General features: G+C 36.7%; 1 protein-coding gene across 4 annotated transcripts in view; it reads right to left on the bottom strand.

Annotated features, from left to right (window-relative positions):
- The window catches only part of DNM3 (dynamin 3), an 875056-nt gene that overhangs the window by 467335 nt on the left and 393125 nt on the right, over window positions 1–14596 (bottom strand). For 3 of the 4 annotated variants that reach the window (XM_006887429.1, XM_006887430.1, XM_006887432.1), the window contains exon 13: window positions 2213–2264. In XM_006887429.1, coding sequence (XP_006887491.1) covers window positions 2213–2264 — 52 coding nt within the window. Of the gene's footprint in view, window positions 1–1368; window positions 1399–2212; window positions 2265–14596 lie in introns of all 4 variants that reach the window. The other variant, XM_006887431.1, reaches the window with a different exon arrangement.

Below are 14596 nucleotides of genomic sequence, written 5' to 3'. Positions count from 1 at the left end.
TTCTACCCCGTAAACCTTATTCTACACCATATATCTAATTTTCACAATCACCTTTTAGAGATATTTTCTACTCTTCCCATTATACAACTGAGCATACTGAATCTCACCTTGCCCAAACCTAGATTGCTACTGATTAGCAAGGCAAAATCTGGACACAGGAATGTTGGTTTCAAAGGCTGCTTCTTCCAAAATTTCAAAATAAATAGAGAAAACAACACCCAAACCTATTGTTTTTGAGTCAATTTCAATTCACCAACATCCTGCAGGACAGAACAGAACTGACCACAGGGTACTGAAGGCTGTAAATCTTTATGAAAGTGTAATGCTATATCTTTCTCTTGCATAGTGGTTGGTAGGTTCAAACTGTTGATCTTTCCATAGGGAGTAGAATGCTTTAACCATGGTTCTATCAGAGCTCCTCTTTGCAGGGGACTGGGGACAACCCAATTGACCTATGCCCTAATCATATTCTTAACTGGTACAGAGCTGAAAGGAAGATACTAAAACTGCTTTATTCATGGGAGATATGAGAATATAAGTGTTGTTGTTGTTGTTGTTGTATACCGTGGCGTTGGAACCAAATCATAGCTGACCCTTCAGCAGGTTTTCAGAGGCAGCTAATCGCATGGAAGGGGACTGCCCATGCTTCTACCTGGAGCAGCTGGTGGCCTCAAACTGTGTGTCTTTGGGATTGTAGCACAGTTTCATGCCACTAGGCCACCAGAGCTCTCTATAAATATATTAAAAATAAATAAAAATTAACCTGTGTTAGTATTCTGATTCACTGACACTATGTTAACACTTCTTTAAAAACATTAAATTATAAAGCCATATAAACTACCTAATAATATAATTTTGTTTTATTTATTTTTCAAAATAAAGGCAAATAACTAGAGTTACAGAGGCTTATCAACAAATATACCAAAACCAGGTGCTTAGTATTCACCCACCTTTCAGAAGCATCATGTACATTATTTCAAATATAATCATACATGGGTAAAGAGAGGCTTATATTTCATAACAACAGAGCAAAAAAGGACAGAGGTAAAGATCATTAATGATTTTAATTATTTTAAGGCCTATTAAAATTAGAGAAATATCAAAGCACCCACAGTGTTAAGGGTTGATTACTACAGCATTTTAGGGTTTACTAGTTCATACCTTTAAATCACAGCAAGTTATTAGCAGTGAAGGGATGAACCCTCTGGGTAGGATTTCATTTCAATGATAGGGTGTTATGGACAAGACAATTTAAGTTTAAAAAAAATTAGTAGCAAGCGCTAGTTGAGTTAATCTGTTAAAGACAAACTGTGCCCTTGGGAAGCTAAATGAGAAAGCAACAGTAAGCTTACAGAACTTAGCTCGTACAATTTGCCTTGAAGGCGGAAGATTGGTTCCCTGAAATAGCAAAGAATTATATGCTTTAGTTCAGAAAAAACCTTTTTAAAGAAAAGTCTGTTATTACCTCTTCTCCTTTCAAAACAATGGGCAAAAGAATCTAGAGCAGAGGTTTCAATTTGTTAAATAATTGTGCCTCTGATTTAAAAAAAGAAAACCATAAAATCATCATTGTTTTGACTTGAAAAGAAATAACAATGCAAATATTCATTATCACATAAAACATAAAAAGAAACAGCAAACTGTCGGAGTTAAAGCAATCTCTGCAGAGCACTATTAGTCAGAGGCAGAAAGTCAGCCCAGAACACAAAAGCTCAAAGGATCAGATCTTCACAGGAATTAACTTCTTCATTAACCAGCAGGAATTTGGTGGCAGAGATTAAGGCCAACAATTTCCTCCTTTATGAGCTGTCCCTTCACTGTTACCAAGCTGTGCAAATGTGTGAACTAGTCAGCAGCACCAGAAAGCTCATGCAACTACTTACCATATTTTAAATTTGAACTGACTCACAGATTCAATGTTAAATTTAGAAGTAAAGTAAGCAGGCAAAACAGGGCACAAGGAGCCAGATTTGGAAAGCAGAGCAAGTAGCAGAAAAGTTACTCAACAAAAAATCAATATGGTTAACTGCATAAAATAGCAACGATTAAAAAAAATGCAATTGACTGAAAAAAACAGAACTTTAAAAGCAAAAATGGAAACGTTGCATTTCAAGCAAAATTTGCACATGATTAATTTGCACTTAAAAACTAGTCAATCAAGCGAATTTAGTTCCAGGTGCACTGAGCATGCATTCTCCAGCAGGACTCCTACCTGATTTCCAATTGTGTTTTTCTTGTGAACCTGACTGCTCCTCTGCTGAGCACTGAGAAAAGCAAAGGAAAGCAACACTGAAGAAACACAGGAAGACATTTTTCTGAATAAAAAAATATAAAATATATACATGCTTTAAGAAAATAGATGCAATTTTAAAAATAAACCACCAAGGCAGCACTGTGCTAATATAAAAATACAGGTATAACCAACTCACTTGAATTTTTAGTAGTAATTAACAATCACAAACCGAACATATGGTAATATATGGTAGGGAGAAAAGCTGTATTGACAACAGTGTGAGTCAAGATAAGTATTTATGGAGTCCCATGTGTAAAGAGAGTAGTTGAAATAAAAATGAGCAATGTTTATTATATTTATTATTATTTTATAATTTTATAATATTTATTATTATATACTATGTTCGAAATGCTTTACAGATACTGCTGTTTTCAATTCTCTAACAACCCGTGAGGAAGTTGTTACTATTATTCTGGTGGCGGAATTGTGTCACAGAGAACGTAAATGTCATTCCCAAAGCCATTCAGCTCATAAGTGGTGCTGGGAATCTCACTTCCTATTATCCAGTCTCAATGCTGGCTTTCTCACTAGATTTTTAACAGCTTCCCTAGTGGATCCCCAACCTGCATTCCCTCAGTTCTACACTCACAGGTGTTCTTCATAATTAAACATCTCCATTGGAATCTAATAAGTCACAGCTGATTTCTAAAACTGTTTTCTCCCCACCCCCCGTCACAAGCTTGCACTTTTTAATGTGTGGCAATTCTATTCTTTCCAAAGGCTGGGCCAAAAATCCTGACTCTTCTTTTTCCGCACATCCATATCCAGACATCACCAATGCTACTGGTTCTATTATTTTTAAATGTATTTAAAATCCAACCTTTTGATGAGTTGTCTTGCCAGTGACTTGGTCCACAGCAACCATTATGCCAGATCTGGATTATTATCATCACTTCCTCTTTGCTTCTAAATTTACCCTCAAAAAAGTCTATTCTCGCTTTGTTCAGAATAGCAAAGAGTTAGACAACCCAAGTGCCCATCAACAAACGAATGGATAGAGAAGCTGTGGTGTTTTCACACAATGGAATACTACGCTGCATTGAAAACAAGGAACTCATGAAATATTATGCAAAATAGGTGACCCTGGAGGCCACTGTTGCAAAGTGTGACTGACATCAGGGTTGGGGGGAAACGAAGAGGGGATAAATAATGTACACTACATTGAAACAGATCAGGGAGAGAATTGTTTAGGAGGAAATATATGATTAGGTGTCGTCATGACAAGAGTCCAGAATGAAAGCTGCATAGTGGAGTAGACTGGGGAGGGGAACTGTATAACAATGAAATTATTTTTTTTTCCTTTTCAAAGAGAAAAGTGAACTGGGTGGAGGGGTGGACAAGAAGGAAAGTGTGCAACAATGAATGAATGGAAATCCAAAGTATCTGTAAACTTTCATTAAAATAAAAAATACATTAAAAAAAAATCTATTCTCAACACATAAACCAGAGTGATCCTTTAGGAAAAAGAGCATGTCATTTTGGATACCATGCCACTCACATTAAAGCCAAAGTCATAATAATGATCCAGGAGGTTTACTCAACTGGCTTCCTCATTTCCTTCCCATCTTGCTCACTGGAGAAGTGCAGTCACGATGGTCTCCCTGCTCTTTTGTGAACCCACAGAACAGTCTCTTCCACCCTATATCTGCATGGTTCCCTTTCTCATCTAAAACTCAGCTCAAATTTATCTTGTCAGTGATACCTACCCTGACCCACCAACTTAAAACTGCATTCCTGCCTCTCCTGACCACATCCATCCCTTTTATGCTGCTCTGTTTTTCTCTATGGCATCTTCCACCTGCAAAGATACCATAAGAACCAGCTATTGTTGGCCCTGACTTGCAGCAACCCCAGTAGCTGTCTCAGTAGAATTCTGCTCCATGGTGTTTTCAGTAGCTGATTTTACAAAGGTGTGTATATGATACTTTCTTCTGAGATGCATCTGGACAGACTCCCCACCTTCAATCTTTCCATCAGTAGCCAACTGAATTACTGCTTGCCCCACTAGAATCATACTACACAGCTGGCTTCTTTATCATGTTTATTGCCTGGTTCCCTTCATTAGGCTGTAACTTCCTTGTGAGCAGGGTTTTTTTGTCATGTGTGTTTTGGGTTTTTTTTGGTCTGTTTTGTTCACTGCTATAGCCTTAGTGTCTAGAAAGCACCTGACCCAGAGTTGGCTTCCATAAATACCTACTGAATGAGAAACCTAATGAGGCTGATGGGTTCTATAACCTTCATTTTACACACAAGCACAGAGGAATTGAGGGCTGGATATCAACCGGACAATCTAACCTCTGAATCTACAGTCAGACACTGTTAACACTCAACACTGTAACACTCAGTCCTAAAAAAAAGAAAATTCTTAATAAGGACTTGGGAATTTTAAATATTAACCAATTTTATTGTACTGCTGTAATGGATGTATCTATAATAATAAAATGTTATCACAGTTTAAGAAATGTGGAAAAGTATGTTTTTTAAAAAATGGTGTAATTACTACTATAAAATAAAAAATATTCCTGTTAAACAATAGTACCATTATAAAAAATAATCATAAAGGAAGAAATTGTACACTGGAAATCAGAAAATGTCAGTTTTAATCTTAGTTTTGCTAAGTAGATATAAAAATTTGAATTTCTTTTACCATGTTTTTCTCATTAGTTTAAAGAGAATAAAGGGAAGGAAAGGAATAGAAAACTGGACTAGAAAATTGCTAAAGTCTTTCCTGCTTTAAAATCACACATTGTAATACTGAGAAACCACTTTAAACTGATATTCCCCATGAGAAATGCATAAATAGAGGTTTCTATTCAACGTTAATCGAAGATAAGTGTGGGGTGCCTTTGGAAAATGTCCCTGAACTGTTTTATACTAAATGAATGTCCAAATTCTGGTGGAATGAACATGCTATTTTTGCCTACACTTTAATATTTTTTTAAAAAGTCTAAAGTTTTTAAAAAAAAATAATGTTCTTTCTTTGATGCCCCTTTACACAGATAATAGGTTTTCCACTCAACAAATTCTGCGTAAATTGTTCAGTGACACTGGTTATATTCTGCACATTGAGTCAATATTTTCCTTTCAATGCTGGTTGTTTAAAGGTTCCTTCCATTCAAATGGTTGTGGCTCTATCATATATTGTTGTGCGCTGTAGAGTTATAACCGATCCACAGTTGAGCGGTCTTTGGACGGAGACTGCCCAACCTACCCTTGCCAAGCAGCTGGTAAGTTCACATTCTGAGCATTTGGGATTGCAGCACAGCTCCCTAATACTCGGCCTCCAGTGCTCCCTAATAGTTGTAAGATGTTACAAGATACCAAATATTACTAAGTTTGTTTCTTAATATGTAGAAAGAAAATAAAATATATCTTACTGAGTTTGGAGAGTTCTAGTGGGAATAGTTCAAGATGGTTTAAATCCAACAGTGGTTCTGTGGGAGAAAGATGGGCAAACTCCTCCCCTGTGATTTGTTGTTATATGTCCTCAAGTTGCCTACAACTCACAGCAACCCTATAAACAATGGCTCTAAACTCTGTCCTATCCTCAGCCAGCCTCATTGTCTCTGACACACCTGATCACATTGCCACAGTCATTGTGTGAATCCACCTCATCCAAAGTTTTCCTCTCCTGCACTGACCCCTCTATCCTGCCACGCATGATGTTATTCTGCAAGGACACCCTCCCAAAAGTGTGCTAGAGGGTCAGCTATGGATTGATTCTCACGTGGCAGCAATGAGTTTTAATTTACACAATTTTAAGGACAAACAAATTCAATTTCTAACATGGAGTGGGGAGGAGTGAATTTATTTTTTCTTTTGGTTGATCCATTAGTAAACACTTCAAAATGTGGGGCAATATTTAATTCTTTTCTGCATTTATGAAAAAGAAGTCAATATATTGAAACCACTCATTCTGGGTACTTGGGAAAGACCAGCAACCCCCAATCTTTTGATTCTTTAACGCTTTATGGAATCTGTTTTTGAGATCAATGGAAGAGTCTAAAATGAGAAAAAGAAGATTAAAGACATCAGTCAACTGTTATAAATGATGGCCTGTTATAGTTCACCAGTTTGCTCAAAATCAACACCACACTCAGATCAGTTGTTTACAATGGCAAGCTTCTGTAATCTCTGTGATGTTTTCAGGCCGTTTCACTCCATCTGAAACGTATGAAAAACAACACATGATATTCTACTGAATGTGGGCAACAGGTGGGTGATGAAAGGCCAAACTATACTTGATTACAAAAGATATATTGTGTGTATTTTTTAAAACAATATTTTATTGATTTTTTTCACAGTAAGCAAAAGAGGGTTCCTCTTTGACAATTTCTACTCAAATATAGTTCAATGAGAAGAGTCACATTTTTCTTACAAAGTGTCCATATTCTCTTTATGCTATATTTCTTTTCTAGTACTTGAGTTTCTCTGCCACCTTATCTTTTCACCTTTGGGGATTTTGTTGTTGTTTGTTTGTTTTTTTAGACTCTAATAATCTTCTTGTCCCAGACTGGTAATTTTAATGGAGAGGGTTGGTTGTAGGTTTAATGTGCCTCACTGCAATTGTTTTAATGAATACTCTATTTTCTGCTGGTTTTTTTAAAATAGGAAGTTTGATTTTGTTCTGTATTTTTCTCTTGCTCTATCCAGGACCAACTATTGTCCCTCCAACTGGAATTAGCAGGCCATGACTTAGTTCTTCTGGCCTCAGGGAACATGAAGCTATCAGCTATGCTCTCAAGGACCTATTTAAAGAACTTGAGTGACTTTAGAGACAAAGGTGTGCCAGACCCAAGCCATGTATTTTCAATTGCTTCTGAAAGGTGAACAAAGATAGCCAATGTCTTTAAATTGTCTTGGTGAAGAGTATTTAATGATACCATGGACTGCCAAAAGAACAAAATCTATCTCAGAGGAGGAGTAACCAGGGTGTGCCTTAAGAGGCATGAATGGTGAACGCTTTGTCTCACATAATTTGGGCATATTATCGCAAGAGCCGGTACTTGGAAAAAGACATCATTCTAGTGGACGTACAGGGCAGTAACAGAGAGGAAGACCTTCAATGAGATGGACTGACACAGTGACTATAATAATAGAATCAAATATGCAGAGATTGTGAGAATGGGACAGGATTGAGCAAGGTTTGGATCTGCTGTTCATAAAGCTGCTACTGTTAATCACTGTTACACACGGTTGAGTCGCTTGCGACTTAATAGTAACCCTATATAAAGTTCTCAACTACTAATATGTAGAGAATTATGTATTCAATCTGAAGTTTTTTTGTTTTTGTTTTTTTTACTTCTTTTCTGATCTGGACTACTTTTATTTTTCTTGTCTTATTGCTCTCTCTAGACCTTCCAGCACATTTCTGAATCAGAATAATGATAATTGGCATTTTTGGATCCTTGTTTTATTACCATTCTCAAAGGTAAGGCTGTCAGACGTTTCCTATTAACTATAATACTGATAATTATTTTGCATATATGCCCATAATCGTGTTGAAAACTTCCTTCTACTCCTGGTCTACTGGGAGTTTTTATAAAAAAATGGTACTGAATTTTATAGAATGCTTTTTTTTGGCATCAATTGATAGAAGCAAATGGGTCTTTCCTTTTGTTTTATTTATGCAGATGATTACATTGATTTTTCAATGTTGAATATAATTGATCTTGGTGTGAATTTTATTTAATTGTAGTATGTGATTTTTTTAATATGTTGCTGAAATTTGCTGGCTAGAATTTTGTTGAAAATGTTTACATCTATGTTCATATGAGAACGGCCTACTGTTTTCTTCTATATTTTCCTAGTTTTGGTAAGAGGATGGCTTCATACAAAGAGTTTGGAAGTATTCCTTCTTCTAAATTTTTAAAGAGATTGAGTAGTACTGTGCTCACTTTTAAAAGAAATGTGTGAGGTGATTTCCCCCCTCTGCACCCCATACTTCCTTTTTTGGACTTTTATACACATCTTACTGGTTATCCTTATATTTTAAAATAGTGTTCTTTAGCAGTATTTGTCTTTATGAGATTGAGTTCGTTCACTCAGCATAATGCTATCTAGACTCTCTGAAGTTATATAGTATTTTAGAAAAGTTGCTTCTTAGTGCTGCGTAATATGCCATTGTGTGAATGTACCGTAATTTCTCAGTCGATTCGTTACTGATGGACATGTGATCTGTTTCCATTTTCTTTCTATTGTGAATAGCACTGCTACGATCATAGGTATACAAATCTGCTTGTGTCTCAGTTCTGTTCTCTTCAGTGTATGTTCCTAGAGGGCTAGGATAACAGAACTTGGTGGATGGAGGGGGATGGTAGTAAAGAGATTAGAAAAGATCCAATGGGATCTGAAAAGATGGGACAATAGTAGCCATACATAGTTCAATGGTGATTAATTTTAGAAAACACACACTATGTGAATGTAAAAATGTGTGTGAAATACAATGTACATGGTATATATAAATTCTGTATGCAAACAAAATAAAAAGGGGGAAAGGAAAATATCTGGGAGTAGACCCTAAAAAAATGCTTAGGTAGTAAGATGACAAGACTTCACCTCACATATTTAGACATGTTTTTAGGTGGAATCACCCCTGAAGAAGGATATCATGCTTGGTCAAAGAAAAAATTAGAAAAAAAAAAAAAAGACCCTCAAGATGAATTGACAACTCTGGCTGCAACAAAGGGTTCAACTGCTGTATATAGGATTACGATGTAAAATAGGAGGCTGTAGGATTCAGAGTGTTTTTCTCCAGTCTACATTAGGTCAGTGCAAGCCTGAATGCACTTGTTAGCACCTAAAACCAGTATTTTTTTCTATTTTCTACTTCACGTATTTTTTATCTTTTTTTTTTTCTTCTGGTAATTTTTAGTTTTGTTAGATCTTGCATTTCTATTTGTTCAAGTTGACAGCACAAAGTAATGTTTTAGGTCTTCTTTTTAAATGTAGACATTATTTGTTATAAATGTCTCTGTGATGTGATGTGAGTGATATGTCTTTTCACTCAACTCTAGAAATTGTGAAATTTCACATTTTTTCATTTTGTGACACATTATTTTATAGTGTAACATTTAATATGCATGTATTTGGGGTTTTCCCTGTTACTTATCCTGTTGCTGATTTCTTGTTTCATACTATAACAGTCTGAGAAGATGCTATATATGATTTCAATTTTCTTAAATTTGTTTTGTGTCCTAGCATATAATGTATTCTAAAAAATGCCTCTATAGAGAAGAATGTGTATTATCTTAATGTTAGCTGGTGGTCTATATGTTCTTGTTGTTGTTATGTGCCGTCGAGTCACTTGTGACTCATAGCAACCCTATGTACAACAGTCCTAAATCCTGCTCTATCCCTTGCTAATCTCACTGTCTCTGACACGCCTACCCCATTATCCCAGTGACAGAATCAATCCATTTTATCGAGGATTGAGGCTCTTCCTTTCCTGTGCCATCCCTCTACTCTCCCAAGTATGACAGCCCTGTCCAAATACTAGCCCCTCCTTACAACATGTCCAAAGTATGTCAGATGAAACGTCAAAATCCCTGCTTCCAAGGAGCAGCCTGGTTTCACCCTCTCTAGGATGAACTTGTTTATTCTCCCAGCTGTCCACGGTATATTCAATACTCTTGTCCAACACCATAGCTCAAAGGCATCAGCTTTCCTTCTATCATCCCTAGTCATTGCCCAGCTCTCTGAAGAATATCAAGTAATGGCAAAAACCATGGTCTGTATCAGGCACACCTTAGCCTCCAGACTGACATCATTGCTCCTCGGTACCTTGGAGAGGTCTCTGACATATGTCTATTTAATCCAGTTGTTTTATTATTTCACTTAAGTTCTGATCTTATTCGTTTTCTACAATTGAAAGTAAAGAAATATTCTATACTTATCATAAAGTCATCTGTTTCTCCTTTCATATTAATATTGGTTTCATAAATTTTGGTGTATTGCTGTTAAGTACATATATATGTATAATCATTTTGTCTTCCCTCTAGATTATTATGTAATACCTTTATCTCTTTTAATAGATTTTTTATTTGAAGTTTCTTTTATTTTCAATGAGCTTGGCCACCTCTTTTTTGCTAATAGTTGCATAGAATATTTTTCTCTATCCTTTTACTTTCAATCTGTTTGGATGATACACTTAAGGTGTGCTTTTGAGAGATAACAAAAGAGTGACTTGTGGTTTGTTTAATTATTTAAATATATTTTATAACTTTCTACCTTTTGCATGAGTTGTTTAAACTACTTAGGTTTAAGCTTATTACTGAAAATGCAATGACTCATTTTAGTATGACTTTTTTCAGTGTTTTATGACTTCCTTTTTAATTAATTCTTTTATTTTTTTTAGTTTATTTTGTTCTGGTTTTGTTTGTATTTCGGCTCTTTCTGTGGTGAGTCTTTTTGTTATCTTCTTTCTTGTCTTCAGAATTTTTCTTTCTTCTTGTGTTTACATATCTTAGGGAGCTCTGATGGCTTAGTGATAAAAAGTTGTGTTACCACCCCAAAGACAGGCACTTTAAATCCACAGCTGTTATGTGGGGAGAAATATGGGTCCTCTCTTCTCATGTGATTTACTGCTGCTGAAAACCTGCTGGAGGGTCAGTTATATGTCAAATCAGTTCTGAATCTACAGTGCATAACAATAACTTCACATTATTCAACTTTACTGCAATTACAACAATGACTAATATAGGAACCGTAATGTGTTACTTTTGTTATACTTAGGTGTTGCTGAGTATGACTAACGGCAACCCTATGATTAACAGATCTGAACCCTGTCCTATCCTATGCCATGTTCACACTTTCTGACACACTAGAGGCCACTGCAGCAGTCACCATGTCAACTCACCTGGTCAAAGGTCTTCCTCTCCTTCACCAGCCCTCCACTCTTCCCTGTGTCATGTCCCTCTTCAATGAAGACCCCTTCTAAGAACATGCCCTAGGTATGTGAGGTGAAGCCTCATCATCCTAGACTGCAAAGAGTATTCAGGCTGCACCCTCTCCGAGACATATTTGTTGGTTCTTTTTGCAGTAAATGGGATATTCAGTGCTCTTCTCCAACACCACAGCTGAAAAGTGTCAATTCTTCCTCTGTCATCCTTATTCATTGCCCAGCCCTCAGATGCATAGCAAGTGATTTTAAAGACCATGGCCTAATTCAGTTGCACTGTAGTCCTCAAACTGACATCATTAATCCTCCATAATTTGTAGAAGTTCATAAATGCAGACTTTCCCAGGGCAGTGTATCTCCTTATTTCCTGACTGCTGGTACCAAGGGTGTGAATTGTAGATCCAAGTCAGACAACGTTTTTCACAGTCTCAATTTTCTGTCCATCCATCATGATGCTGCCTATTGGTCTTGTGGTAAAAATCATTCTTTTTTTTTACATTGAGATGCAATCCATACTGAAGGCTGCATTCTTTGATCTTCTGCAATAAGTGCTTCAAATCCTCCTCACTTTCAGCAAGCAAGCTTGTGCCATCTGCATAACACAGGTTATTGATGAGTCTCCCTCCAATTGATGCCACATACCTCTCTTCACAGAGTCCAGCTTCTCAAAAAATTTGCTCAGCATACAGACTGAATAGGTATGGAGAAATAATACAACCTTGAAACGCTCCCTTCTTAATTTGAAACCATGCTGTTTTGCAACTGCTCTGTATAATAGCCTTCTAGTTCAGGTATAGGTTTTGCATGAGCACAATTAAGTGCTCTGGGATTCCCGTTTTCCTCAATGTTAACAGCAGATTTCTATGATCCCCATAGTGAGTAAAGCACAAATAAATATTCTCCTGGTTTTCCTTACTTTCAGCCAGGATCCATAGGACATCAGCAATGATATCCCTGGTGCCATGGTCTCTTCTACATCCTCCTTGAACTTCTGGCCATTCCCTATCTATGTAGTGTTCTAGCCATTTTTAATGATCTTCAGCAGTATTTTGCTTACATGTGATATTAATGATACTGTTCAATAGTTTCCACCTTCTTTTGGATCACCTTTCTAGGGAATGGGAACACAAATGGACTTCTTCCAATCCATTCACCAAACTGCTGCCCAACAAATATCCTGGCATATACTGGTAGGTACAACAACAATATTCCTTGTATACTTTTCCCTCTCTTCATTTCTGTTGGAGTGCCTCAATATTAATAATCACTCTTTATTCAATAAGCTTGCTTTGTTGTTCTTTCCTAAGGTTCTTGCTTTTTCATTTGGAGTACTCTTTTGAGTATCACTTGCACAGGTGGCCTTGTATTGACAGATTCCAAGAACTTTCGTTCGTTCATATATGTGTTGATTTTCCTCTTTTTGTTGTTGTCCACACTCAAAGCATGGCTGCAATCTTGATTCCACCAGTCATAGACTAGCAATTCTGGCCATTATTGTGTTTCAGTTTTCTTCTGCATTTCTTTCTTGTACTACGCAGAACTCTCTGTTGTGATCGCCTGCCGAGTGGTAGCCAGGCACCACCTTATTTCTTCTCATCTCAGTGTCATGGAAGTAGAGGTTCATGCTATCTCTTAGTGCTATGGACTAATTTTTCCTCTCATTTTAAATCAAAACTTTGCTAAGCAAAGATTCTTGTTTGGCACATTTTTTCATTATGTACTTCATCTATGTCAGTCCACTGTCTTCTGGCCGCTAAAATTTCTGGGGAGAAATCTGCACTAATTTTTATAAAAGTGAACTGGTAAATAATATTGCATTTCTCTCTTAAAGCTTTCAGAATTTTTTTGTCATTGGAGAGTGTCATTATCCCTTTTTTTAAATGTAAGTGTTCCAAAAGTGTGTGTTCTCGCTTTCTCTCTCTGTCTCTCTCTCTCTCTGTTTTAAATTTGTTTTTTGCTCTGTCATTTACCTCCTGCATTTGCTTTCCCCTCACCAAACTCTGTTTTCTGTGTGTTTTTTGCCTTCTTTAAAGATATCCACCACCACCACCACAGTCTCAAAATCATCAATCTTTGCATTATTCTGGCTTTCTTTTTTTTTTTTCTTTTTCTTTTTGCTATGGATTTTTTCCATTATTCTCTTATGGCGGGCGGTGTGTGTGTGTGTGTGTGTGTGTGTGTGTGTGTGTGGTTTTAATATCTTTTGTTAAGCTTGTGCCATCTTATCTTTTCCTTCTGAATTTTGCTTCACATTTTGTAGTTTATTGTGGGTACCATCTCTTTCTCTTCTAGTATGTGATGCTATGGCTCACCACACAGCTGTCAGAGAAATAGGCCTCTGTAATGAAAGACTCAAGATAATCACTTAGATGCACTATATACTAGAGTTGTGTTGTCAAATACAAGCTATTTAAATATAAAATTCAATAGAATGAGCTATTCATTTCCCCTATTTCCCTCGCTACATTTAAAGTGTTCACACAACAAGTAGCTACTAAATAGCACAGGCTACAAAATAGTTGCAACTTTAAAGATAGTTATAATGGGAAGCACTGCTCTACAGCAAAAGAGCCCTTTTAGAAAACTCCTTTAGAATAGCCTCAAGAAATAATATGAATACTTCATAAGAATCTGAATGGCACAATAATCTATCAGTAAGTTTCCCTTAGTCCAACCTGGTTGAAGGCAAGGAGGAAAGTGACACAGTATCAAGGTCATCTGCAGAAACCTTAGTGAAGTGTCAGGTTAAGTATTATCCTTGAAAGCCTATAAAAATTAGATGCTGTTTAATGCCGGAATATGTGTCAATTTCACTAGGCAATTATTCTCAGTGATTTGGAAGTTAAGCAGTTATGCAATGATGAAATTCTCTCCAACACTGTAACCTGACGTGTTCCACCAATCTGTTGCAAGGAGATAAAAGGATGTGACACAACACCCTTACTCAGGTCACAATCCTGATCCAATGTAAGGAGAGTTTTTCCACAATGTAGCATGCAGCACTTTGGTCAGACAAGAGACTGTGGAAGAGTGAAGTGAGTATAGAGAGGGACCTACAACCACCAAGGAAGAATAGCCAAGAGCAAAATGGGACCTTTGGACCTATGCCTCCTAGACTCAAGGAAAGATTGAAGCCAAAGCAGATGGAGTTTAAGGAGGTTTGTTGTGCCTACAGATGTTAAAAGGAAACAAGGACCTTCTCCTAAAGCCAACAGACAGAAATCATTTCCTTACAGTTGGCAGCATGAGTTTTAAATTTTAGCTCCCTAAAATGTGAGCAAGGGGTGACAAAGCAAAATATTACAATGAAATATGCAAGGAGTTAGAGTCAGAAAATCAAAAGGGCCGAACTCGCTCAGCATATCTTAAGCTCAAGGAACTGAAGAACAAATTCAAACCTCGAG

Source organism: Elephantulus edwardii, unplaced genomic scaffold (genome assembly GCF_000299155.1).
Source record: "Elephantulus edwardii isolate Elephantulus edwardi_28Jun2011 unplaced genomic scaffold, EleEdw1.0 scaffold00057, whole genome shotgun sequence".
Lineage (NCBI taxonomy): Eukaryota > Metazoa > Chordata > Mammalia > Macroscelidea > Macroscelididae > Elephantulus > Elephantulus edwardii.
Note: the sequence above shows the minus strand (reverse complement) of the source record. Positions and strands in the feature narration are given on the sequence as shown.